Source organism: Toxorhynchites rutilus, chromosome 1 (genome assembly GCF_029784135.1).
Source record: "Toxorhynchites rutilus septentrionalis strain SRP chromosome 1, ASM2978413v1, whole genome shotgun sequence".
Taxonomy (NCBI): Eukaryota; Metazoa; Arthropoda; class Insecta; order Diptera; family Culicidae; genus Toxorhynchites; species Toxorhynchites rutilus.
The window spans coordinates 129375012-129398291 of record NC_073744.1 but is presented as its reverse complement, the minus strand read 5'-3'; the positions used below and the strand labels follow the sequence as shown (position 1 = coordinate 129398291).

Genomic DNA, 23280 nt, shown 5'->3' with positions numbered 1-23280 from the left:
ATTTTAAATATCCCCATAAAAAAAAGTCAGGAAGCGTCAAATCAGGTGATCTCGGTGGCCAGTCATAATCGCCGTTTTTCGATATTAATCTTCCGGGGAACATTTCGCGCAATAATTTGGTCGTGGCAGCCGCTGTATGGCATGTAGCGCCGTCCTGTTGGAACCAGTAATTGTCCAATTCATTTTCACGAACAAATGGCAATAAAAAGATGCCTAACTCTTGCGAACGATGGCGACCTGATGTTGATGGAGTCTCTGCAACACTGGCTCGAACGGCATCAATATTCTCGTCGAAACGTCTTGATCGTTGTCTGGACAGATGACTGGCATTACCAACACTACCAGACGATATAAATTTGGCATATAATCGACGTATAGTGTTGTCTCCAGGCGATGTTCTAACTTTATTTTTATTTTTCCACGCACGTTTAGTTAACACAATTGAGAAGTTATTTTGAATGTACAGCTGAACAATTTCAGCGCGTTGTTTAGGTGTGTATTGTTCCATGGTTAAAATTGTACTGAAATGACGCTTCCAACGCGGTATGACATTTGTTAATCTGACATCTCTGTCAAAAGTTATGGGGTTGCCAGATGCTTCCACTTTAAATGGCCCACCCTGTAGAATTAAAAGCTAATTGTAGTTTTCGAATTCATTGATTAAGCGTAAAGTATATCACCGTATTCAAATAGTGGAATAATCAATGATCGAACAAGTTTTAATTTGATATGTTGATATATTGATATATGTTTTAATTTGATATATGATTGTTTGAGTGCTCCCAATTTTTTGAAAGGCCCAAAGTAACATTTACGAGAAAACCGAAGCTAAAGATTGGAACATTGTTCCGCGAATTGTTTTAAAAGTTTTCACTACTAGCCGTCAGTAACTCAAAAAAAAAACAAAACAAATGGTAACATTAGTTCCGTGATTTTAGTTTCTCGTTGCTAAAAAGTGACATTGGACGTATTGACTGATCGCGTTTGTATATTGGACAAATTACGTTGCACGATAAGAATTGGAAAAATACTACTAAACAACAATCCAAATACCTGCACTTCGCGCTAAAAAAAATGTTATTGTTATCATTCGTTCAATTGCACTAAAAACGAATACAACACCCGAAATAAACAATAACTCAAAATGACCGAAGTTAGCGTTAGCTGAACAAGTTGGAAATCCTCGTCGCATGTTTTGCTCGTGAGCGATGACTGAATCCAGGGGTGGCATTGCGCATTTCGAAACGAGTAACTCGTTTCGAGAAAATTCAAACTCAAATCGAATTGGTTTTAGTATTATGTATCTTTTTCAAGTTCATATGTTCGGTGTACTAGATTTAGAGCAAAATTTGTCTAGTAGAGAAATGTAAAATTTTTGGGTTCGTAAACAAAGGTGGTCAAAGGCATGTCAAAATAGTCGAAACGAACATAAATCACTCGTTTCGAAATGCGCAATGTCACCCAGAGCAACAGAGATTTTGAAGATGCCACATAATCCGCGGTTTTATCTCGATTTTAATCTATGATATTTAATTGTTTCGAAACTATTCTTGATTGCAAAACATTGTAGACACTGGATACAATAAGTTATTTGTTAACTATCAACAATAAATTTCTAAAGAGAAAAAATGCAATTACACGCCAAAGACACACAAGAAAATTACAAAAAATAAAATTCATTATTGGGGGTTGAAAATTAATCCTTGCCACTTATTTTATATAGATTACTAGCTGACCCGGAACGTTATTCTGCCATATATATTATTTCTAGTGAATATAATAAAATCAAATAAAAAATGTTAATGTATTGTGTTTTAAAATGTTTTAACAATCTATAAAAACGATCGATTGCAAGGCGATAAAAATCCTCACGAAATCAGATATACGGACGGCTCAAAAGAACCATCAGTAGTTGGTGAGCGACGGTGATAACAGACTGATTTCTAGCAAAAAATCATTACTTTTCTGCAACTTAAAAGATGCCGAACACCGCATGCACAAGGGTTCAGTCACGATGATCCTTGTTCCTTCCCCACAACGATGAAGGGGCATCTCGACGGTACGGCTTCCTCTCCACTGGCCTGGAGCCATGGTCCGAGAACATCGTCGGGACTTCATTCGCACCTTCTCCCTACTCATGTCCAATCACTGTTAGACGCGCTGTTATCTTCTATCTATCTATCTATATATATAAAAATGGATTTCCGTCTGTCCGTCTGTCTGATTCTTATGGACTCGGAAACTACTGAACCGATCAACATGCAAATTGGTATATAGGGGTTTTTGCGGCCAGGGAAGGTTTTCGTGATAGTTTGAAACCCCTCCCCCTCTCTAAGGGGGGGCTGCCACACAAATTAAATACAAATTTCTGCATTACTCGGGAATTAATCAAGCAAATGAGACGAAATTTGGCATGTGAAGGTTTTAGGGTGCAATAAATGTTTCTATGATGGTTAGACTCTCCACCCCCCTCTCTAAGGGCGGGGGGGCTGCCATACGAATGAAACACAAATTACAGGAGGCACACAAAAACAAACTTCTGCATAACTCGAGAACTAATCAAGCACAATTTGGGATGTGGGGGTTTTTGGGTATGAGAAATGTTTCTATGATGGTATTACACCCCTCTCTCCTCAGGAATGGAGAATATAAAAAAAATATTACACATATTTCAACCAAAAACATTCCAACCAATCATGACAGTTGTAAATTTTCGAAAAACTCTGATGGAAAAAGGGAAAATTCGGAAAATTAAATTCCCATATGTTCTACAATTACATAGTGATAAGGGCTGTTAGTCCATTTAATGTTTGCGCTAGCGAAATTGATCTTTGTTCGAAACTGGAAATGGATTTCAATGTGATGAAACGCACTCCTATATCTTCTTCTGTCTATTCCAATAAAAGAGTATCGCAGAATGTGTTGATAAGAGCAACTCGAGGAAGGAATTGTCCGATTTAGGTCTGTCTTTATTCTATCATATTTTCTGTATAAAACATTTATTCCATGTAACGGAGAAACATGTTATTTGCAAGTGGTTGAAAAATCATGAACGAGAATTGTGTCTGAAAATAATCTGATATTATAATGATGAGTTTTGTTAGAAATACTAGGAATTTTATAGTAAAAGGTAAATTCAACGGGGTCGATTAGAGGATCAATCAATGAACAGTTCTGCGATTGGACCCATGAACTTGCTCATAGTAAGGAAACGTGAATGTTTGAAGGTATTAATAACAAAAAACAAATGTTGGGCGGGACGAAGTTTGCCGGGTCAGCTAGTTTCGTTAAATCTTGTCAGCAACAATCACGACATCGAGCATGTTGTTTGATAGTGCGAGATGTACTTTGTAGCTTGTAGCCAGATCAAATTTACAAAACTCTCTTTGGGCCCGAGGGAAACAACCCAATGTGTCGGTGCGTGATGTGTTTGGCTCAGTTAGACCTTGATTCTATGTCCCAAATCTATATTTTCCTCAAAACTATTCATTTCCGTGTTTAATTTTCAGTATTGGCCAAATCTCCATATGTCCATTCCTCTCCATGATAAAAAGTTGTTACCCTACTAACCGCGAGTAATCGGTTCTCCACCCTATTAACCGTAGAATAAGCAAAATTGTAAACAGCATGAACAAAAATTAGATGTAGAATTTGGGTCCTTTAAACTTATGTAACTGAGCCTGTACAAATAAACGATTGAAAAAAAAAAGATTATCTCGATTTACAAAATACGAAATTTTGCGAACAAAAATGGTCGATTCTTATCGACTCGATTTACATAATAAGGCCCATAGTTAAACACAGATACCCGCGATGAGGGAAAATTATTTTATTTTCTCTCTTTTCTTTCTGATTTTTACATTTGTTACATTTGCCTTAGTCCTGTTCTTCCTGACTTTTATCTTAGGCTTAAACTTATTCGTAGGGTGTAATCGAGAGTGAATTGCTGCCGCTAACGGACTAGCTAACTTGATACCACATATCATGCACTTCTCCGACACGCCCTGTTCCTCTTGGATGGCCACTTTTTGAACGCTATTTTCAACCGTCTTTTCTATTGGTTTTGAACTTTCTGAATGCGTCTCCAAATGTGCAGACATATTTTCACTTAATTTACCACAAATCTGACAAATCGTGCTTAGCGTTTCTTCTTCGAAATTTGTAGAGCTTTTTTCCTCCAAATAGATTATTTCTTTTTCATCATCGCTACTATCGATAAGATCAATTTGTTCGATGTCTGGTTCAACTGCAGCAGTCATATTTCCACAGAAAGCAGCTTCTTTTCCGCTCGGACTTGATTTCAATTGATTGTCTGCATGTGACACAGTTGCATTGGTTTGTCTGGTGGGATGTATGATTTCCTCAGAGCAATCTTCCACGAAGTATACAGAGGAATCGTCAATTTCAAGCGGATGCTCCTCTTTAACCTCAATACCTTTTTTATTTGCATTGGTGGTATTTGATTCATATGTAACACCTTGAAGGTGTTCCGTCGGTTTTTTTCGTTTATGATGATGCTGAAAACTGCTAACTAGCGTTTCCATTTCGTGGCAATGTCTCATGACAACTATACCGAGTTCTGTGAACATACGCTTGTGCTCATTGTGCTTCAACCAAGGATTGCTGAACATTACTTGTTCGCCCGTTGAGAGAACTTCGGTGGCACAGAGACACGCATCGAAAAAGTCCTTAGCCATGGTCCACATCATGAAACAAGTGTTGCATACCCGAGAGCTGTCCAAAGTATCCTACAATGTTACGAAAGAATCTTTCAAACGGATGTTGAGAGCTTTTGCTCGAAATTTACCTCTACACCCAATATTCGCTCTGCAAAATCATGCAACGGAGAAGGTTTATCATCAGTGTATATTGATTGCATCTGCGTTGGATCCACCATACGTAGGCAAAATCTACATTGCAGGAACAACGGGTTGTCCGTATCCATAGCTTATTAACAGATCAGCACAATATTATTTTCCTCAGTATTTTTTTCAGATTGTAACTGGCCTTTGATGGCAATTCTCAAGTTACAAGGATCAGCGAACCTATCAATTATAGAACAAAATGCATTTCAGGGAAAAACTCAATGCATAAGAATCTTAAAAATATGATTATTTGAACAGCGAAATATATTCACCTGCGGCGGATCCTAAAATGTTTGTAAACAAACAGCTTGTGTCAGAGACTAGTTACCGTACATTGATGTACGTTTGTTACTTTCGCTGTTTTGGTACACTGAAATTAATTTTCATATAGGTTTAATGTGCGGTAACAGATAAACGCGATTCTTCAAGATTTTGCATAATTTTATATGCAGCACCTATCATCACCCTGGTATGATGACCTGGGCATGCGTAGTCAATGAAGTATTATTTTCAAGTGCATTTTACTTGAACAAAAAACAGAAAGTGGGTTATATCTATGGTATAACCGCAATGGTGACGTAGGACTATCGTTGATTCAGTGATCCTTTGTTTGAAGTTGAATCTGAATCCATTCTGAATGAATGAATAAATGAATATTTGGGGGATTTCGAAAATGAGAGCGTTACGTTGGAGGTACAAGGTTTTATGCATCCAATATTGGATACGAAAATATCCTACTGATGGGGAAGAATAATCTTCAGAAGCTATCCTGTTAATTGCGATTGATTAAAAAATCACAAAACCAAATGTATTTGGTCACAGTGTTACATGGATAGAAAACATTCAAATAAACTCTTCCACATGAATGTAATTTTAAATTCCCAGAGGAACTGGCAGATTATTTTCCGGATCTTTCTCGATGCTGAATGGCATCCAAACGGAAAGAATTCCGTGCGTGTATGTGTGTGTGTAGCGGCTGCTTCGATGGTCACCTTCTCTTCTCCTGAAGGATCGGCTTCTCTGTGCTCCCTCACAGTTTCAAACAAACTGCTCGCGTTTCAGGGCAGATCTCGATGTTGTCTTGTCGATGTCCTCACGAAAAATGAATGCGTCTCACCACCAGAATATCGCTTAAGTATGCTTTTTGTGTGTGATTGAATCGAGAGAAGGCGTGGTTTACGATGGCAGTTTGGAAGGCAAACTAGAGGGGAATGAACTCTCTGAGCTCGGAACTTTCGGCGACTGAGCAATAATCGATTGCGGGCGCATACAATATTGGATACGGAAATATCCTACTGATGGGGAAGAATAATCTTCTGAAGCTATCCTGTTAATTGCGATTGATTGAAAAACCACAAAACCAAATGTATTTGATCACAGTGTTACATGGAAAGAAAACATTCAAATAAACTCTTTAACATGAATATATTTAACATGAAAATTCCCAAAGGAACTGGCAGATTATTTTCAGTAACGATTAGATATTTCCACATTTTCCTCGATACTGGAAGCCCACCAGTGGTTAATGCCAACTCGATAACCACCTGTTAATAGCACTTGATTGAAACATATTTGGTCACAGTGTTACATGGATAGAAAACATTCAATTAAACTCTTTCACATGAATATATTTTGAAAATTCCCAAAGGAACTGGCAGATTATTTTCCAGCAATGATTAGATATTTCCACATTTTCCTCGATACTGGAAGCCCACCAGTGGTTAATGCCAACTCGATAACCACCTGTTAATAGCCGCGCGTGTATGTGTGTGTAGCGATGTCTTCCCAGGGAACCGTTTGTGGCATCACTCTCCTCCTGATAGATTCCCTTCTAGCCTAGGGTGCACAAACAGGCTCTTGGTGACACCGTTCATCCGCGCTTTCATGTTAAATAAAGAGCTTCACCGCAACAGCGACAACATGCTCCAATCGCTGTTCAATTAGAACTGAGTGGATTTCCGAGCGCCGCTCGCTTATATACCGATTGGTGATTTCAATAGCCTGTTTTGAAAGCAATTTTAAGACTATTGAAACAAGTTTTTGGATCGAAAAGTAACAAATATATAACGCGTAGACATTTTATCTTTCGAATGAAGTTTTTATCATACCATTTCGTTCAGTTGTTTAGGAGCTATTAACGCTCAAAATCTCGGTCTCCGGCGTAACGCTTTCGTTTACGAAACTTTGATTTTACACCCCGGTATAGAAATGAAAGACGTAGTCCTACGTCAATATATTGGAACGTTTTCCCCTTCACACTATCTGTCAAATGTTTCTACTATCAAAGGAACAAACGTTTTCGTGACTTGGACTTTACGTTTATTTACGTTTGTGTCCGAAGAAGAATTTTACTCGAGAAAGTGGTCAGCGCGATTATAAATGCGTTTTTTATCCCATCTGTTTATATTTGTTAGACTCATTTAGCAATTGAGCTGTAACAGAGCCGAATTTATCGTGTACATTTTTTTCTCATGTTGTATAGTACACAGTAGCAATTTAGGAGTAAGAGTATTCCTACTCTATCGATACACATATTCCTATTGTTCGAATGTTTACAGTTGGACTATATACACAGCGGGACTGTTGATATGAGGCTTCCATTGTTGTGTTATAAATAGCACCAATTACCGATGCAGCAGATCGTATGTAGAGTAAGAGGCTGGGATCACCATAACATGATGATTGTTGCATGGACTAGAAGCTAGATCGACACAAATAAAAAATAATATAATATAAAAATGCGTTGATCAGTGAAAGTTTGTTCAAATACGAATAAAAATACTCGCGTTAGTTTCCATCGTTTCCCCTCGGATGCATCCTTACAAAAGAATTGGGTCGGTTTTTGTGGTGACGACAAACTTATTTCGAACAAGAGTGCTGTCAAGTGCTGTCCTGGACTTTCGCCAATTCTAAATAATTTCCTGTACAATTTACTGCTCGAAATTCTCTCGATACAGTTTTATGGGCTTACCACAAGGCTCTTGTCTAAGTCCCCTCTCGTATAGTTTTTACGTCAATGATATAGATCATTGTCTAATCAGAGATTGCACGTTAAGACAACTTGCAGACGATAGAGTTATTTCCATCACGGGTGCTAATCCCGTCGTCCTGCAAAAGTCCTTGCAAGATACCCTTAACAACCAGTTCACGTGGGCTTTTAAGCTGGGTATCGAATTCTCTACGGAGAAAATCGAAATTGTCGTATTTTCGAGGAGGCACGAACCCGCCCAATTCCAGCTTCATCTATCCGGAAAAACGATCAGGCACTCTATGTTTTTCAAAAACCTAGGTGTCTATTGACGTAGGACTACGTCTTTCATTTCTATACCGGGGTGTAAAATCAAAGTTTCGAAAACGAAAGCGTTACGCCGGAGACCGAGATTTTGAGTGTTAATAGCTCCTAAACAACTGAACGAAATGATATGATAAACACTTCATTCGAAAGATAAAATGTATACTTGTTACTTTCTGATCCAAAAACTTGTTTCAATAGTCTTAAATTTGCTTCCAAAATAGGCTATTGAAATCACCAATCGGTATATAAGCGAGCGCCGCTCGGAAATCCACTCAGTTCTAATTGAACAGCGATTGGAGCATGTTGTCGCTGTTGTGGTGAAGCTCTTCATTTATCATGAAAGCGCGGATGAACGGTGTCACAAAGAGCCTGTTTGTGCACCTTAGGCCAGAAGGGAATCCATCAGGAGGTGAGTGATGCTACAAACGGTTCCCTGGGAAGATCTCGAAGCAGCCGCTACACACACACACATACACGCACGGAATTCTTTCCGTTTGGATCGAGAAAGATCCGGAAAATAATCTGCCAGTTACTCTAGGAATTTAAAAATACATTCATGTGAAAGAGTTTATTTGAATGTTTTCTATCCATGTAACACTGTGACCAAATATGTTTCAATAAAGTGCTATTAACAGATGGTTATCGAGTTAGCATTAACCACTGGTGGGCTTCCAGTATCGAGGAAAATGTGGAAATATCGAATCGTTACTGAAAATAATCTGCCAGTTCCTCTGGGAATTTAAAATTACATTCATATGAAAGAGTTTATTTTAATGTTTTCTATCCATGTAACACTGTGACCAAATACATTAGGTTTTGTGATTTTTCAATCAATCGCAATCAACAGGATAGCTTCTGAAGATTATTCTTCCCCATCAGTAGGATATTTCCGTATCCAATATTGGATGCATAAAACCTTGTGCCTCCAACGTAACGCTCTCGTTTTCGAAGTTCTCCAAATATTCATTCATTCAGAATGAATTCAGATTCAACTTCATACAAATGATCTCTAAATCAACGATAGTCCTACGTCACCCTCTTGCGGTTATACCATAGATATAACCCACTTCCTGTTTTATGATTCTAAATGTACCTGGGGAATACACATTGCGTATCTGAAACAGAAATGCCAGCAAAGAATCAATTTTCTCCAAACAATAACCGGAACATGAAGGGGTGCCCATCCAGGAGGCCTCAATAGGCTGTACAAAACAACGATATTATCTGTGTTAGGGTGCTCATACACTGTTTGACCGAAGCCAAATATTTGACTCTTTTTGACAGATAAAATTTGGTCGACGTGTACTGATCAAATATATGCTACACAAAACACAACAAGCAAATATTCAATTTTTGGATGCCTAAAATATTTTTTCAGTCTGTTCTTCGAACCTGTCGGTACATGGTTAGGTTACCTTGAATATTTCAGTTGATTTTTTCCATGTTCGGTGTTTGATATTGTTTACTACTGTTGAAAATTGAAGAGTGGCAAACAAAATAGTGTTTGTACAAATATCAAATCAAACCTTATCTGCCAAAAAATATCAAATATTTGACCTCCGGGCAGTGTACGGCCACCTTTAGAATAGTTTCCAGTTTTTGTTAACTATCAGCTGCCAGGATTCTTAGTCTCAAGCTGGAGTGGATACAATATCGTTTCTTGCGTATAACCATTGGGTGTATGCGACACATACGATGAGTCTCGAAGTCTTGGCAGGAGTATCCCAGCTTACTCTTCACAGAATTGTCCTACAAATTTCTCATCCGTTGCAAGATCATGAATCGATTGGTGATTGATAACTTCGAAAATCTACTCCAACTGAGGAGTCAAGTTTTATATCTTTATACCATGAGTGCCTCATGGGTCCACTGGCTTCGGCATCTTCAATGAAAACTCCAGTGCCTTTTCAAGATCAGAGATCCTTGTTCCGTGTATGTCGCTGAGCTTGGTGCGATATACTATGCTCTAGGGATCATTGAAACACTGCTCATCGACCATTATTTAGTTTTGACGTGGGACTACGTCTAACCGGAGTATATGGGGGGCAAAATGAAAACCTAAACACAGAACATGCAGGAAAAAATGAAAGATTCCGAATGCTTATAACTCGAACATTTCTTACAGGATCGGAAAGATGTTTACATCAATTGATAGGGAATATTTCTACGCTTCTATCGCAATTAATAAAATGTTGTTTTTCATTAGATAAACAATTGAATAACTGTAAAATGTTGAGCGTTATCTAAACGTCCTAACTGCCTCATTTTGATTGGCCCGATCTACGGTTTCCCTAACACAGCCATCAAAACCAAGCAGCCTTGGGGAAATCGGCATTGCAAATACATGAAAGCATGGGGACTTTTGTTCTCACCGAAATGTGTTCCCTAACACAGGCTTCAAAACCAAGCAGCGTTGGCGAGATCGGCATTGCAAATACATGAAAGTCGGGGATATTTTTGTTCCGACTGAAATGTGTTTCCCTAACACCGACTTCAAATACATGGAGTTTAGGGAAATTGGCATTGCAAATACATGCAAGTCGAGGGTGTTTTTGTTCCGACTGATATGTGTTTCCTCGACACAGACTTTAGACAAGGTGTCTGAGGAAATTTGCATTGCAAATTCATGCAAGTCGGGGGCATTCTCACAAAGCAAATATATTGAATTCAATTGAATTCGGGAATTGTTTCATTCAATCAAAAATTTAATCAATACAAACAAATGATTGCTATGCTAAGATAATCCCACGCCAATCTTGCGGTTATATCATAGATATAACCCACCCATTTTTTTTCAGACAGTCTCAGCTCAATAGATGTAATCCGCTCAATGAAAGATGATAAATGCTCATCTTATTCCTTAACCAGAATATGGCCGAGGACACAGGAAAGGCGGTGCGGTGCGATGCGATTAATTGGGGTTCATCGCGTGCTATGAAATACTGATCGCTTTAGATCGCGTGTTTTTTTAATGTTTCATACCACTCCATTCTACATGTAAACAACCCAGCACAAGGATGCCAGCTATGATAACATGTCTTCATTTTGTAAATAGTTGAATTGTGAGATCGTTTTTATCTGTGAACATTGTAAATGGAAATCCCTTTGCGTAACGTTTTCATAATATGCATTATGTAAATTAGAACATCGAACAAAACGAAAATAATAATAATAATAATCTTTATTTCCGTTCGATGAGTTCAATTATGAAGATATTTATGGAAATCGTCTGGTAACCACCAATTGCGTTCACTCGCGGCAAAACACTCCACACACAGTTTCGCCGCATTGAAATCGCGTTTATTATGTCAGGTCCGGGCTGTTTGTATTTGATTTCCGCATTCGCGAATGAAGGAGCTTTCCCGCAAACGAGCCCGCGCCGGTTGTGCAGGCCACCACGCTCACGCTCATGACAACTCTACACGAGCTGATGATTGTGCCATTCTTTTTTGTTTTCCTCGAGTAGAAAGAGACGCACCACGCTAGATATGGGGTACAGACTACCCCCTGTTATGTTCCTAACAGTTACGCCGATTGTCGAGCAAGAGTAGAGTGGATTGTTTTGCCTTCCCTATGTCCTCGGCCTTTACTGGCGATGCGATTCCGGAAGGTCTGTTTAAACCAATAGTCTTAGACATAATTGAGAAAACCGAGAAAAAAACAAGTTCACTTTGTCACATCCGACTGTGACAGTGTGGAATGAGTTAAGAGTAAAAGATGTGAAAAGTCAGAACGATCTATCTATTGACCATCCATGTGATTCGAATAAAAGGCTGGAGCTCATACCCGACTCAGTGCATTTTTTTTAAATTTTTTGTATGGATGGATACTCAACAAGCAGATCATTTTGCCTGAATTGAATGTCTAACAACGTGATTTACAGTCAAACGTTGTAAATCGCGATGATCTTAGAGTGCCAAAAACACGAAATATTGAATGATGCTTCCTTCACATTGGTCGGTCGGGTTTCGTTAGCAGATGTTGATTTCGAAAACAGACCACTCACAAACGTTGATAATGACGGTATCCAACGCCTCAAAATATTACAACACCACCATTGCAATTTATGAATTCTCGTACAGATGACCAAGTTTTGCGGCTTTCTGAGTCATTTAATTATAAGTCAACCAATGATCATATTGTGATGATTGATTGACTTATGGGTGATATTAATGTAGGACAAAGTGCGCATTGGAAGCCCTGGCAAGCTGCAGCGGTTATTGCAACAGAAGCAGGTATTAGACTTCAAGCATATTAGTTTGATGTAATGGATGGCCCAGGCATGGCATGGCCCAGGTGTATATCATGAAACCGATGCTTGTTACATTGAATTGAGACTGAACTCGTAGTGATAAATAAATCGAGATTCTCGCCTTTTATACGATTTTAGATATGCACAATGTATTCTTGGATCGATATTATATATGATTTTGATCCGATCCTACTTTATATGCGACTTAGAATATGCCAAGTTATGCGATTTAATGTTTGCTGCGATCATGACAGTTACCTTACTAAAGATGGAATCCAGGCATATTTCTGAAAACAGATAGCACACCTTTTCAATCTAATGTGACATTTTGACTTTATCTAAATAGAATGTTCCGAAAGATTGTTTTCGACTTTCAAAGGCATCGAAAATAGATCTGCATAGTGGTGTACGAATTCGAATTTTAGTCACTGTATTCTTCGTGTACCGCTGTATCAATATTGCGTATGTTTTGTTATACCTCTCATATAACTTCCCGAAATGAAACTCAACTCTATTTTCATCCGACATTGGACAGAAATATATCTTATTAAGGGTAACAAAAAACACAGTATCTAAACTACGCGAAAAACGCATCTGAAGTGATTTGAATGAATCTAGCTTTTTGGGGGAGAGAAACATCTGTCAGACGATTTCCCTATCTCCGGAGGTTAGTTATTTCTCCAAGGGAAATTAAATTGTTCTTTGAAAATTGTATTTACAGCGATATTTTACAGTATATTAAGTTTAGTTCATGTTAATGCTGCTCATACTTCGTACTACTTAACTCACAGCTATCATTTTTCCAGGACACAAAGAATGGCAACTGAAGTGCAAGCAAAACTGGCAATCGGACCCAGGGATGGGATCCAGTATCCTTTATCAATTCAGTATTGTGGCAACTGCTCGATGCCGCTGGAATATTGTGAATACTATCCAGAGTACGAAAAGTGCAAGCAGTGGTTGGAGAAAAATCTTCCGGATGAATTTCTCAGAATAAAACTTGGTACATCAGATGGTGTTACCGGTGGACCCGTTAAGGTGGCCGGCTCTGCCGATGGTGATGATGCAGCAGGTGGTGGTGGCGAAGAGGATAAGAAACGTCAGAAACGTGGTGGTAAGGGTATGATGAAAACCAAAAAAGCCAAAGACGACGTTCCGAAAAAGATTTGTCTTTCCCGCTCGGCTCGAGGCAAAAAGAAGTCGGTTACGGTTGTCACTGGATTGGCAACGTTCGACATCGATCTGAAAGTTGCGGCCAAATTTTTTGGAACCAAGTTCGCCTGCGGTTCTTCTGTAACCGGGGATGACGAGATCGTAATTCAAGGCGATGTGAAGGACGATCTGTTCGATATCATTCCTGAAAAATGGCCTGAAATTGATGAGGATTTCATCGAAGATCTTGGTGATCAGAAGCGGAGTTAAGCTTGAAAACTTATATTCGTGTTTCTGATTATGGCGCTGTTTTATTTTAAAAATAAATCATTTCTTAATATAAGAAAAAAAAACAAACAGAACCATGATTATTCTTTTGTCTCCACATTCCGCAGCTTCGAAGCATATTCAATGATTTGATTGACTTGTTCGTCCGTCAGGCGCTCATCTGAATCCTCTATCACAAGCTGAATATGCAGCGGCGAAGTCGGCGGCTCATTGATGAGCATCAAACATTCATTTTTAGCTAGATTAAACTGTTTCATTGCACGCAGGAATTCCATTATCGTCTCATTGGTTTCGTCTTTGCATGCAGTCTCTTCCAAAAATTGGACCGTTTCGTAGGTAATGGTGGCAAGGTTCCGAAGTCCGTGCTTTTTCTTGTTGCTCTTCATGTCCTTAAGTGCGGTCATAACCTCGAAATTGGTGAGAATAGCCGCATTTGGATTAATGCTAAAGAACAGAAGTGCAATTATTATTTATAAGAAGTATAGTATTCTGTAAATTTTACTTACATTTCCATTGTTATTTCAGTTTGTGTTTCATTGGCTTACATTATAAACAGTGCATTTCTCGAAGGCTTCACCCTCCCACCAGATTTTGTTTACATATTTTAGCGAAAACGATTGTCAAACACTGAAGTGAACTGTCACAGGGTAATTAAAAGGTGTGAAGTAATTATAAACACACCCCACACTGAAATAAAATTGGAAGAAGGACCATCCATATATTAGGTGGGCTGGAAAAGCAGGACTTCAGAGTTTTTCTCACCCTCCCCGTGAACATTCTTTTCAGAATACATTCAACACATCCAAGGCATATTATTTGGCATAAGGCTGAGGTTACTTTAGATCGGAGTACGCACGAAAATTTGATTGTACGAAGAGAAACAAACAATTTTGTTCGATAGAAGCTGACGAATTCGATCGAAGTAAGAGGGAAGCAATTTAACCACACCAATACACCCAATGTGATTGTTTGCTTTCACTATTGCATACAATTCGTATGAGCACTTTTCTGCGCCCAGTGTCACCGCCTAAGGATATCAACTAAGTACCGTTATCCGGGAGCAAATTGAACACCGGGATGAAAATGATCATACGTACTAATGAAAACCCAACTGAAATTGTTGAATTCTTGGATGGCAACTAAGTTCCAAGTGGAATTTTTGCTTTCTCAGCGTAGGTATTACGTGAGTCATTTATGTAAGTAGTATTTAGTTGAGATTTCTATGCCGAAAAAATGCCTTGAATGTATTTTGGAGTGGAAAGCTCTAGGATACGCGTGACCTCAGTGCAAGTCGGAATAAATTTTGACGAAAAATCTCCCGGCCAGAACGGCATTCGAACCCGAACCACCGATAATGTGTGACGCTTACCACTCAGCCATGGGAGCACTTGCGTTAAATATATTAATTCACACACAGCTAATTATTTACGAAATAAAACAGTAATCAGATAGAAAACAAAATGCACAAAAAAGCGCCCTGATAGACTTTTGGGCATTACGGGCAACTACGAGTCGTTTCGTGACTTCACAAACGTTAATTCTACGGTTTTCTGCAAGACGAGTTTCTAATTTGTGGTACATACGGTTGCATTTAACGCATTTAACATTTATCAATCTTACGTGGAAAATTATCATTGGTTCAGCGGTGCATAGACTATTTTGTAATGTATAAGAGTATATATACACAAATGATACACATATCCCAACATGCTCATTCACATTTGGCCCGGGAATATGACTAGAAAACTTCGCTTGTCGTTATTAATCTTCGCGTAATCCAGGCAACCCCGCAATCAATTTGCCTTTGTACACTGTACTTCCACCAGTTTCATGAACGCTCCTTTTACATTCCAACCATATTGTTTCGTATATTTTCTTGGTCAACGGATACGCACAATACTAGAACAATAACATTCAAGCTCGCTTCGATAAATTCATTTGCAACAGCTATATTAACGATAAGCGCTATTCAAAGTCACCCAAAAAACGACTTTCGATAAAAAAAATTAACCTTACGCAAGCAAAACTCTTTCCAATTATATTGAGCGGGATGACATCTCGATGAATCCTGATTTTCTTGACGAAAAATTTTAGCCTTGATCCTACGAAATATTCATGGGATTGCTTTCGTTAGTTGGGTCGTCGCCATCTGCCACCAACATTTGCTCATAAAACATTCGGCTATGCTTCAGACAACGAGCCTCGATCGTAACCAGAGTTTGAATGTTGGATGAAAAAGTAATACTAAAACAACCGGTTCCAAGAGTGTCCAAGAGTGACCTTAGCTTTTCAGTGGGCGCCCAATGACGCATACAAACCCTCAAACATCGATACCATTGTGAATACTGTATATTCAACTGAGATAGACTATCTCGCTATTGCTGTGCGAACAGCCCGTCTCGCGTTTTTCGTGCTGACATCTCGCGTCTCTATCTCTGTGCGGACATCCCGTCTCGCTTTTGCCGTGCGGACATCTCGTCTCGCTTTCTCATGCGGACATCCCGTCTCGCTTTTTTTTCGTGCGGACATCCCGTCTCGCTATTGCCGTGCAGACATATTGCATCACAAATTTTTCATACATTACTTGATTTTCACTTTTACTTACATTGTTTGTTTGGGGGATTCTCTTCGTTTCAAGAACTTGCTATATTTTTGGGAATTAATAGTCCGAATATAAACCATATTGGACTTTTTTCAATTAAAGCTCCTGGCAGGATCGCCAATGTGCAATTCTGGCTCCGAAGAGGAATCCCCCAATGTTAAATCACGTCTTACTAGCACGAACGCCCACAGAGGAAAGAGGACGAGTCATGGTTACACACGTTAACCAAAGTATCGCCTGCTATGAGATGCAAGTATCCCTTGTATCATATAGTGGTGTGGTTCATACTGGTTCACCGCCCGTGTCACCTGGGTACATCTAGTTCAGTTCGGTTGACACTTCTATTAGTCAATAAGCTCATTTCACAATTCCTTAATGACGTGTATCACACAGATCCCCATTAGAGGGGGGGGGGGTAGATGGTGGAGTGTTTAACCACCATAGAAACATTTATTGTACCCTAACACCTCCATATGCCTAATTTGTTTCCATTTACTTGATTAGTTCTCGAGTTAGGCAGAAATTTGTGTTTCATTTCTATGACAGCACCTCCCCCCCCCCTCAAAAAGCTGGGAGAAGTGTTGAACCACTTTAGAAATGTTTCTTGCCCACTAAAACCTCCACCTGCCAAATTAGGTTCAGTTTGCTTGATTAGTTCTTGAATTATGCAGAAATGTATGGCAGCTGCCCCTTAGAGAGGGGGGTGGAGTGTCTTACCACCGTAAAAACATTTATTGAACCCTAAAATCTCCACTTGCCAAAATTGGTTTCTTTTGCTTGATTAATTCTCGTGTAGTGCAGAAATTTGTGTTCCATTTTTATGGCAGCCCACCTAAGAGTGGGGGAGGAGTATCTAACCACCATAGAATCATTTATTGCATCCTAAAACCTCCACATGCAAAATTTGGTTCCATTTGCTTGATTAATTCTCGAATAATGCAGAAATTTGTGTTTCATTTGTATGGCAGACACGAACCTGCGACCAACCCCACTATCTCGCATGAGGACCATCGTGATACTGCTGCTTTACGCCCCGAGTACCACCAGGACGAAGACGCTTATAGTGGCGTCAATTCGCTTAGAGGAGCTGTTTCCGGGTTTTTATGGCTTTTCTTGGGGACTGGCAATGCCCAACGCTCATCCCACCAAACCTTAGACGGTTCCCCTTTACCAGTGCAAGCCAGAAAAACGATCTATGACTATAGAATCTCTGACCCGAACGGGAATCTAACCCGAAGCCGAATCACAACACTAGGCCATGGGGACCACTACCTTTCTAACTTACTCCAAACTTACTCCAAAATCGTCTAGAAAAAACGGATGAACGTATCAATATGAAACATTCACAGTAGTTTAGGAGATATGCTAGGCCTTAAAAACAGCAAGATAATATCAGAAATTACTGCATTATTTGAAAAATTACAGAAGATTTTCTAAGACACTATAAAAACGTGTTTTTGGCACTTTTTTAAATTGATGCATATTAAAACTAATATGGTTCGTTGAGGTTAGCATTAACACCTCATGAAATGTTCACGGCAAATGATGAAGATATCCATATCCATCCATTGCGTTTGGAGGTGACACTATCCTAGACCAGCTGACGGGCGCCTAGGAATGCCTACGCGGGAGGCCGGTTGGCCATCAAACCTGCACTGTACCATCGATGTCCTGAATTAAGACATAAACGAAATTTAAGACGTCGTAGATTTTGTTTGTTTCAAAAAACGTACCACCTTATATTCTATCCGGCATCAATTCGCGTTGACATTCGCTATCCAACTCTTGACGAGTAAAGTTCAGTGTCGGTATTGTGCGTTGCCACTTTTGCTATTGTGCTATTGGTACGAGTGAATCGTGTACGAGTGAAGGTCATTGCTGTCCGCTTTCGACCTGACCTTTTGTGAAGTGGAACGAAGGAACAAAGGAAGAAGCGCTCTTGCAGCGAGCCGGATTACGGCTGTTGAACTGATTCGGCATAACGGGATCGCCATCGCGTGACTGTCGCAAACGGGATTCATCATCACGTGGCTGCGTAAGCTATTCTTGCGCTATTGTGTTGTCTCCGTAGCGCGTAGCCTCTGTCTCTCCCTGATTAGGGCAGTAGAGCGCATTATTGGAACAACTTATATATTAAGATTATTGTTAAAATCAAAAATAATTTAGAAATAAGACAGAAATTTTTGTAAAATGGAGAATAGTGGAGGATCTCCAGAGATGGAGATCTCCGATAATGAATCTCATACAAGATCTGGGAAAAAACATAAACGAGTCCCTCATAAGGAAGATAATTCTTCTGGGGACGAATCCGCTCATCCTACCAAGCCCCCCTCTAAGAAAATTGCAAGCCTCCCTTCTCAACCCACTGTTACTTCCACTCCCCCTCTCCCATCATCGATTTCGCTTCCCCCTTCTGATGCTTCCGATCCAACCCAATCCTCGTCCTCGTCCTCATCCTCATCCTCGTCCTCGTCCTCGTCCTCGTCTTCCCCCTCTGTTGTCTCCGCTCCACGTGTCAGAGTTTATCCAGAAGATGCACCTGGAACTGGCCCTTGGGTTGTTTTCCTCCGGCCAAAACCGAAAGGAAAAAACCTTAACGTGATTCAGATCATGAAAGATCTGACCAGATACACTTCTGTATCTGAAATTCGCAGGGTTAGACCGAACAAATTGCGAGTTGTCGTGAATGAACGGAAACACGCAAACGAGATTGTTGCTGATCAACATTTCACTCTCGAATATCGAACATTTATACCCTCCCATAACGTAGAAATTGAGGGGGTGATAACTGAAACGGGTCTGACGAGCGAACAAATAAAAGCAGAAGGAAAAGGCAAGTTCAAGAAGCTCCCCTCAATGGAAGTGAAAATCTTGGACTGTCGCCAACTCGGGAAACTTTCCCATGATGGGGACCAAACTAAATTTACGCCGTCCGACTCGTTTCGAGTCACCTTTGCTGGTGCCGCCCTCCCTGACTACGTTATGGTGGACAAATTGAGACTACCTGTGCGACTCTTCGTGCCAAAGCCCATGACTTGCAACAAATGCAAGTCAGTTGGTCACACTTCGGATTATTGTGCCAACAAGGAGCGCTGTGCCACTTGCGGAGAGCAACATGAGGGGAAATCCTGCAGTGCGACTGAGCATAAATGTCCATATTGCGGGGGATCCCCACACGAGCTCTCAGTTTGTGAAAATTACAAGAGTCGCTGGGAGAAACAGAAGCGCTCTTTGAAGGAACGCTCGAAACGCACTTTTGCGGATATTTTAAAGGGCGCTTCTCCACTGGCCCAACAACAACAACCAATCAACACACAAAATGTCTTCGCCACGTTGCCCGTTGACGAAATAGAAGCGGACACAGCTAACGGGGGCACACCGTTCATTTTCCAAGGGAATCCCCGGCGCAAAAATGTGACCACTCCCAAAGTTCAAGGACAAGCCCCTCCGGTGATACCCCCTGTTAGCATGCCTAAAAAATCGAGTGCAGCGGACAAGCAAAATCAGGTTCCTCCTGGTTTCCGTGGGAATAATTCACCTTCGAATGGCCCAGCACTCGAGGGGACATCAAAAACCCCAACTGTCCCTGTTATTCCGTCCAGTTCAACTTCCCAATCGGGATTTATAAAGTTGTCTGACCTTTTGGACCAAATCTTCAAGTGTTTTAATGTTTCCGACTCCATCAGAACCCTTGTCATCTCAATGCTTCCAGTATTAAAGACAATTTTGCAGCAATTGATGCAAACATGGCCCCTCCTTGCAATGATTATCTCTCTTGATGTCTAATTCAAATAGAGAGGTCGGAGATATCACTGTTTTACAGTGGAATTGTCGTAGTCTTATCCCTAAATTGGATACATTCAAAATTTTAATTCATAACTACAATTGTGATGTTTTTGCTCTGTCCGAAACTTGGCTTTCTTCGCGAGATGATCTCTCTTTCCACGATTTTAATATTATACGCTTGGACCGTGATGATAGATACGGAGGGGTGCTTTTGGGGATCAATAAGTGCCACTCATTTTTTAGAATTGACCTTCCACCTATTGGAGGGATCGAAGCTGTTGCTTGTCATGCAAACATCAGAGGCAAAGACCTCTGTATTGTCAGCTTGTATTGGCCTCCGAGAGCTGCGGTTAGCCGCAAACAACTTGATGACATGTGCTCACTCCTTCCTGAGCCACGATTGATCTTGGGAGACTTCAACTCTCACGGAACAGCCTGGGGGGAACAGTACGACGACAATCGTTCATCGTTGATATATGACCTTTGTAACAGCTTCAATATGACCGTTTTGAACACTGGGGAAACAACACGTGTTCCTAAACCTCCTGCTAAACCAAGTGCTCTTGACCTCTCGCTTTGCTCGAATTCACTATCGTTAGATTGCAAGTGGAATGTAATCCAGAACCCCAACGGTAGTGATCACTTGCCAATCAAAATTTACATCACCATTGGGTCGAATTCTTCTGAATCTATAAACATGGCATATGACCTCACAAGACACATTGACTGGAAAAAATATGCGGACGCGATTGCTCTAGCCATCAATTCCAGAGATGGTTTACCTCCATTGGAGGAGTATAACTTCCTTTCTCGTTTGATCTATGACAGCGCGGTTCGCGCTCAAACGAAACCCATCCCAGGTTCCACCATTTCCCGAAGGCCTCCCAATCTATGGTGGGATAGCCAATGTTCCAAGCTTTATGTAGAAAAATCGAATGCATTTTAAGCTTTTCGGAAACGTGGAACCCCTGAAAATTTTCAAACGTATTTAGCCCTTGAAGATCAATTTAAAAACTTAATCAAAGGGAAAAAACGTGCTTATTGGCGAAATTTCGTGGGAGGTTTGTCACGAGAAACGTCAATGAAAAAATTATGGAAAGTGGCTCGAAACATGAGAAATCGCTCTTCAACGAATGAAAGCGAAGAATATTCACATCGATGGATTTTTAATTTTGCACGGAAGGTTTGTCCTGATTCCGCTCCTGTGCAAAAAATTGTTCGAGATATACCACAAGGTAGGTGCGATCTTGATTCCGAGTTTTCGATGGTAGAATTCTCTCTTGCTCTGCTCTCATGTAACAATTCTGCTCCGGGATCGGATAGAATTAAGTTCAACTTGCTGAAAAACCTCCCTGATGTGGCGAAACATCGCTTGTTGAATTTATTCAATCGGTTTCTAGAGAATAATATTGTTCCAGATGATTGGAGACAAGTACGAGTTATAGCTATTCAAAAACCCGGAAAACCCGCGTCCGACTTCAATTCATACCGCCCAATAGCAATGCTGTCTTGTATACGGAAATTGTTGGAGAAAATGATCTTGTTTCGCCTTGATCGATGGGTTGAAACGAATGGCCTACTCTCAGATACACAATATGGGTTCCGCAGGGGCAAGGGGACGAATGATTGTCTTGCGTTGCTTTCTTCAGAAATTCAAATGGCTTACGCCGAAAAAAAACAAATGGCTTCAGTATTCTTGGACATAAAGGGGGCCTTCGATTCTGTTTCAATAGAGGTTTTGTCGGACAAATTACACTCTCGGGGTCTGCCGCCTCTATTGAATAATATGTTATATAACTTGCTTTGTGAGAAACATTTGAACTTTTCTCACGGAGATTCGGCAGTAAGTCGGGTCTCTTACATGGGCCTCCCCCAGGGCTCATGTTTAAGCCCCCTTTTGTACAACTTCTATGTAAGCGACATCGACAATTGCCTTACACAAAATTGCAGCCTAAGACAACTTGCAGATGATGGAGTGGTGTCTGTCGTAGGACCAAACGAATCCGATCTGCAAGGACCCTTACAAGATACTTTGAACAATTTTTCAACCTGGGCCATTGGGCTAGGGATCGAATTCTCCACGGAGAAAACAGAGATGGTGGTTTTTTCTAGGAAGCATAGACCAGCAAAACCAAAGTTTCAACTTTTGGGTAAACCGATCACTCATGCTATGTCATTCAAGTATCTTGGGGTCTGGTTCGACTCCAAATGTACTTGGGGGGCCCATATTAGGTATCTGAGTAAAAAATGCCAACAAAGAATAAACTTTCTCCGTACAATTACCGGCACCTGGTGGGGAGCCCACCCCGAAGATCTTATTATGTTGTATCGAACAACTATTCTCTCAGTGATGGAGTATGGCAGTTTCTGTTTTCAATCAGCTGCCAAAACACACCTCATTAAACTCGAGCGAATTCAGTATCTTTGTCTCCGTATCGCGTTGGGATGTATGCCCTCAACGCATACCATGAGTCTCGAGGTTTTGGCAGGCCTACTCCCACTAAAAGATCGCTTCAATTTATTATCTCTTCGGTTCTTCATCCGGTGTAAAGTCATGAACCCATTGGTGATCGGAAATTTTGAGCAGCTGATCGAGCTAAATTTTCACTCCGGATTCATGAGTTCATATCATGAATTCATCTCCATGCAGGTTGATCCTTCTTCGTATATTCCCAACCGTGTTTGTTTCCCTGACTACATCAATTCCTCTGTGCATTTTGATCTGTCCATGAAGCAAGATATCCATGGATATTCAGATTACCAACGATCGAGGATCGCTCCAACGATCTTCGATGAAAAGTATGGGGGTATCAATTGTGATAATATGTACTTTACTGATGGGTCCACTATAAACGAGTCCACAGGATTTGGAGTGTTCAACGAATTTTTTAGCACCTCACACAGTCTTCAGAATCCTTGCTCAGTGTATATTGCTGAATTGGCAGCAATTCATTGGGCGCTGGACAGCGTCGCCTCACGACCTGTTGAACACTATTACATTGTAACGGATAGTCTTAGCTCTGTCGAAGCTATCCGTTCA

General features: G+C 40.3%; 3 protein-coding genes across 5 annotated transcripts; 1 reads left to right on the top strand and 2 right to left on the bottom strand.

The window, feature by feature from the left end:
- Positions 1-3042: 3042 nt before the first annotated feature.
- Positions 3043-5161, bottom strand: LOC129761996 (uncharacterized). The gene is made up of 3 exons (XM_055759916.1): positions 5138-5161; positions 4808-5045; positions 3043-4748 (listed from the first exon to the last, which is right to left on the bottom strand). Exons 2-3 carry the CDS (start codon positions 4943-4945, stop codon positions 3825-3827), a joined length of 1062 nt encoding a protein of 353 aa, XP_055615891.1. The 5' UTR covers positions 4946-5045; positions 5138-5161; the 3' UTR covers positions 3043-3824.
- Positions 5162-12940: 7779 nt separating this feature from the next.
- LOC129777549 (density-regulated protein homolog) lies at positions 12941-13902 on the top strand. Of its 3 annotated transcripts, none has more exons than XM_055783885.1 (2): positions 12941-13079; positions 13219-13902. In XM_055783885.1, the coding sequence occupies exons 1-2, from the start codon at positions 13021-13023 to the stop codon at positions 13832-13834; spliced, it is 675 nt and encodes a 224-aa protein (XP_055639860.1). In that variant the 5' UTR covers positions 12941-13020; the 3' UTR covers positions 13835-13902. The 3 variants fall into 3 exon arrangements, with proteins under 3 accessions (XP_055639860.1, XP_055639852.1, XP_055639870.1); XM_055783877.1 differs by having other exon boundaries at positions 13054-13154; positions 13219-13898; XM_055783895.1 differs by having other exon boundaries at positions 13057-13165; positions 13219-13895.
- Positions 13836-14490, bottom strand: LOC129777558 (DNA-directed RNA polymerase III subunit RPC9). Its single transcript, XM_055783909.1, has 2 exons — positions 14359-14490; positions 13836-14296 (listed from the first exon to the last, which is right to left on the bottom strand). The coding sequence occupies exons 1-2, from the start codon at positions 14364-14366 to the stop codon at positions 13933-13935; spliced, it is 372 nt and encodes a 123-aa protein (XP_055639884.1). The 5' UTR covers positions 14367-14490; the 3' UTR covers positions 13836-13932.
- Positions 14491-23280: the final 8790 nt, after the last annotated feature.

Bases quoted from the DNA above. Each gene is read 5' to 3' on its own strand.
- LOC129761996 (XM_055759916.1), bottom strand. From the start codon at position 4,945: ATGGATACGGACAACCCGTTGTTCCTGCAATGTAGATTTTGCCTACGT. The intron at 4,749-4,807 runs GTAAATTTCGAG...GTAACATTGTAG, and splicing joins AGCGAATATTGGGTGTAGAG to GATACTTTGGACAGCTCTCG.
- LOC129777549 (XM_055783885.1), top strand. From the start codon at position 13,021: ATGAATCTAGCTTTTTGGGGGAGAGAAACATCTGTCAGACGATTTCCC. The intron at 13,080-13,218 runs GTTAGTTATTTC...TCATTTTTCCAG, and splicing joins CGATTTCCCTATCTCCGGAG to GACACAAAGAATGGCAACTG.